This window comes from Sorex araneus, chromosome 2 (genome assembly GCF_027595985.1).
Source record: "Sorex araneus isolate mSorAra2 chromosome 2, mSorAra2.pri, whole genome shotgun sequence".
Taxonomy (NCBI): domain Eukaryota; kingdom Metazoa; phylum Chordata; class Mammalia; order Eulipotyphla; family Soricidae; genus Sorex; species Sorex araneus.
Genome location: NC_073303.1, coordinates 6069423 through 6071473, shown reverse-complemented (window position 1 = coordinate 6071473; position 2051 = coordinate 6069423). Strand labels below are relative to the sequence as shown.

General features: G+C 41.3%; 1 protein-coding gene across 1 annotated transcript; it reads right to left on the bottom strand.

Annotated features, from left to right (window-relative positions):
- Positions 1–337: 337 nt before the first annotated feature.
- Positions 338–1276, bottom strand: LOC129402453 (putative olfactory receptor 2W6). The gene has a single exon (XM_055129091.1). It carries the CDS (start codon positions 1274–1276, stop codon positions 338–340), a length of 939 nt encoding a protein of 312 aa, XP_054985066.1.
- Positions 1277–2051: the final 775 nt, after the last annotated feature.

Sequence of the window (2051 nt, the reverse complement as noted above, 5' to 3'; positions counted from 1 at the left end):
AGTAATTGTCTAAAGTTATCCAATATTAGAACAAATGTTACTTAAAATCTATTCTCCAAACTTAGTAACATACCTAGGACTGGCTCATCACACGCATTCATTAAACTTTTCTCTATGCATTTACTAAGATCTGTGAAATTTTTCCAAATAAGCAGTTGCATTTCATTTATGCATTTAAATCTCTTCTTACCATGCTGCTCTACAAAACGTCTCTAGTAAAATTATTGGTACATTGCAAAATCCCGGGCAATAATCTTTGAAAAATATTGAACAATATCTCTTTCTTTATCAAGACTAGTATTTTTTCTGTAACTTACTGCACTGTTTTTTCATGTTCTCATAACTTTTCTGACCAGATTTTGACACACAGGATTTTCTTGACTGCATTCTTTACATCTTTGTTTCTTAAGGAGTAGATGAGTGGGTTAAGGCTTGGTATAAGTATCATGTACACCAGAGCAATGAATTTTCCCTCATTTTGGGTGGAGCTGTTCTGTGGCTTCATGTACATAGACATGACTGTTCCATAAAAGAGGGTCACCACGGTGAGGTGGGAGCCACAGGTGCTGAGGAGCTTCCGCCATCTTGTTGCTGACTTGATCCTCATGACAGTGCGAGTGATGACGCCATAGGAGATGAGAATTGCTGTTAGAGGCACCAGAAGAAATAGCACTGAGAGAGAAAGGACAACGACCTCAAGTACCTTTGAATAGACACAAGCAGTCCTGATGAGATCTAGGATCTCACAGAAGAAATTATCCATGTCTTGGTGCCCACATCTTGGCAATGAGAATGTCAGCAGTGAAATAGATAAAGAGGCACCAACACCACCGAACCAGGCAGTTATGACCATCCTGTGGCAGAGCTGAGGGTGCATTATCACCGTGTAGTGCAGAGGCTGGCACACAGCAGCATAGCGGTCATAGGCCATGACAGCCAAGAGCAGACACTCTGTGGCACCCAGGTCCAGGGCGATGGCAGCTTGGACCATGCAACTAAGATGAGTAATGGATTTATCTGGACTCCATATATTTACCAGCATCTGGGGGATAACACTGTTGGTAAAACAGAGATCCAAGAAGGACAGATTGGAGAGGAAGAAGTACATGGGCATGTGGAGCTTGGGATCTAGGTTAGACACCAGGATGATCGTTGTGTTTCCTACCAGAATCACAACATAGAAGATGAGGACAATCACTGAGATGATACGTTCCAGTTGGGGCCATTCAGAGAACCCCAGAAGGATGAAGTCCATGGTGGAACTTCCATTGTTCATTTTCACTGCTTGCTCCTTGTGAAAGATTAAAAGTGAAAATATCATCAGTTTTAGGTACTACAAATCTACACACTTTCCCATGTATACACACATCACCTACTTACATGTAGAATTAAGACTGAACATGATGGCCACTCAAGACCCCTATCGCAAACCACAACACCCAAAAGGAGAGGGAACAAAATGGAATACCCTGCCACAGAGGCGGGGTGGGGTATGAGGGGGATGGGACTGGAGGGTGGGAGGGATACTGGGTTCATTGGTGGTGGAGAATGGACACTGGTGGAGGGATGGGTTCTTGAACATTGTATGGGGAATCACAAGCATGAAGATGGGTAAATTTGTAACTGTACCCTCTCGGTGACTCACTTATTGAAAAATAAATTAAAAAAAAATCTCAGACCTCTCCACATTCAATCACAGCCATGAGAATTCTAACAGTAAAGTGTTCAATCTATTCATACTCAATTGAAAAGGTTTAACATGTTGTGTAACCCAAGTTTTAATATTTTTGATAAAGTATTTAATCCATAAAGTAATTATCTTATATTTATGTGGGTTATACACACACATATGTATTTATTTTCTTATGCACATATGTCATAAGTGCTGCCCTTACATTGGTGCTTATTTGCCAAGGGGGTCACCCCTGGCAGTGCAGGCGTTGAGCGCATGTATTTTGTGGTTTTCTCTATTTTGAGACTACGTTGTATTGGTGAACTTGAGGAATCCAGTTCTATTCTACTACAGCATCATGGTGAAAGAGTGCAGATCA